Source organism: Otolemur garnettii, unplaced genomic scaffold (genome assembly GCF_000181295.1).
Source record: "Otolemur garnettii isolate 467f Iridium unplaced genomic scaffold, OtoGar3 scaffold00008, whole genome shotgun sequence".
NCBI lineage: Eukaryota > Metazoa > Chordata > Mammalia > Primates > Galagidae > Otolemur > Otolemur garnettii.
Window position 1 is genome coordinate 37,820,290 of NW_003852403.1, and position 2,168 is coordinate 37,822,457.

Below are 2,168 nucleotides of genomic sequence, written 5' to 3' on the forward strand. Positions count from 1 at the left end.
CCCCCCAGTAGAGTTTTACTGTGTTGTCAAAGCTGGACTCAAACTGCTGGGCTCAAACATCCTTCTGCCTTAGCCCTGCTAGTATACTAGTTGGGATTTTAATAGGGATTACATTGAATCCGTCGATTACTTTGGGTATATTAAGTCTCCCAGTTCATGAACATGGGATGTGTTTCTGTGTTTGTGTTGCCTTTAGTTTTTTTCCAGCAATGTTTTACTTAAATTAATTCCTAAGTATTTTATTCTTTTTCATGCAGTGTTAAATGGAATTGTTTCCTTTTCAGATTGTTCATTTTTATTGTGTACAAATGCAATTGTTGACTTTGTATCTTGCTACTTTTCTGAATTCATGTATTAGTTGTAACAGTTTTTTTGGTGGAGTTTTTAGGCTTTTTACATAGAAGACTGTATTAATTGCAAACAGATAATTGTGATTCTTTCCAATGTAGATACTTATTTCTTTTTCTTGCCGAATTGCTCTGGCTAGAACATCTAGTTCTGTGTTTGCATAGAAGTGGTAAAAGTGGACTTGGCACCTGTAGCCTGTGGTTAGGGTGCCAGCCACATACACCAGGGTTGGCGAGTTCAAACTCAACTTGTGCCTGCTAAAACAACAATGACAACTACACCAACAGCAACAAAAGTAGCTGTAGTCCTAGCTACTTGGGAGGCTGAGGCAAGAGAATGGCTTAAACTCAAGAGTTTGAGGTTGCCGTGAGCTGTGACAACACAGCACAGTACCAAGCGTGACATAGTGAGACTGTGTCTCAAAAAAAATAATAAAAAAAGAAGTGGTAAAAGTGGGAATCCTTGCTTTGCTCCCTCCTAATCTTAGAGAAGCTTTTTGTCTTTGACCATTGATTTTGTTTGCTATGTTTGTTTGTTTGTTCATTTATTTTGTTTAGCTCAAACTCTTGGGCTCAAGCGATTATCGCGTCTTAGCTTCCCAAGTAGATGGGACTATAGGCGCCCGCCACAACGCTGGGCTATTTTTTGAGACAAGGTCTTGCTCTGCCTCAGGCTGGTCTCAAATCTGCCTCAGCCTCCCAAATGCTGAGATTATAGGCACGCCCAGCCACAATTTGCAATATTTTGCAAGTTAAATTCTGTTAGCATCTACTCTAAGAATTTGTCAGAATTGTAATAGATTACATATCTTTGAAGATTAAAAAACAAATCTTATTTCTGGGAATTGAGACCTTTATACATCTACTGTCTGCTTTGGCAGTATCATTTAGTTCCCACGTAATCCCAATCACTAACACTGTAGTCAGAACTTCACACTTCACATTTGTCTTACTGATGTAGTTAAGGAAAATAAATTTCATCAATAACTTGATAACTAAGAGTTCTTGAACAACTTTGTGTGTTTCTTTTTCAGACCATTTAACTTGGCAGAAAGGAAAGCTAATGCCCATTCAATAGTAGAATGTGATCATGTACGAAAAGAAGTTAGCGTACGGACTGGAGGATTGGCTGACAAGAGCTCAAGGAAGACATACACTTTTGATATGGTAACCTGTGGTGCACCTTCTTAATTATCCACTAATGTAAAGTAACTCTGATATATGTATTTCATCTGGAAAATGGTGTACACTTACAAATTTCAGTTGTCTCTTCAATTTGTCAGATAATTTCTAGTAGGCAGAATGAGTTAATATACTAAAAACAAAATCATTAAAATGAGCAATTTTAAGTTTTCTGTCTATAAGAAAAAAACTTTTTTTGATAGGTTTTTGGAGGATCGACTAAACAAATTGATGTTTACCGAAGTGTTGTTTGTCCAATTCTGGATGAAGTTATTATGGGCTATAATTGCACTATCTTTGCGTAAGTGAAACACTATTTTTCAAGTTGATAAAAAAGGTTAGATGCATGTATTTGTTTCTGATTTAATACTTTTGTTAATCTCGACAGATATGGCCAAACTGGCACTGGAAAAACCTTTACAATGGAAGGTGAAAGGTCACCTAATGAGGAGTATACCTGGGAAGAGGTATTTATTTTATATAACATACTTGGTTGAAATTTATTTATTTATTTATTTATTTTTAGACAGAGCCTCAAGCTATCCCCCAGGTAGAGTGCTATGGCATCACAGCTCACAGCAACCTCCAACTCCTGGGCTCAAGCGAGTCTCCTGCCTCAGCCTCCCAAGTAGCTGGGAC

At 37.3% G+C, this 2,168-nt stretch overlaps 1 protein-coding gene across 1 annotated transcript in view; it reads left to right on the plus strand.

Annotated features, from left to right (window-relative positions):
* KIF11 (kinesin family member 11) overlaps positions 1-2,168 on the plus strand; it is a 55,465-nt gene that overhangs the window by 6,384 nt on the left and 46,913 nt on the right. The window contains exons 2-4 of the mRNA XM_003783782.3: positions 1,382-1,514; positions 1,733-1,830; positions 1,918-1,996. Of these exons, the coding sequence (XP_003783830.1) occupies positions 1,382-1,514; positions 1,733-1,830; positions 1,918-1,996 (310 nt within the window). The remainder of the gene's footprint in view (positions 1-1,381; positions 1,515-1,732; positions 1,831-1,917; positions 1,997-2,168) is intronic.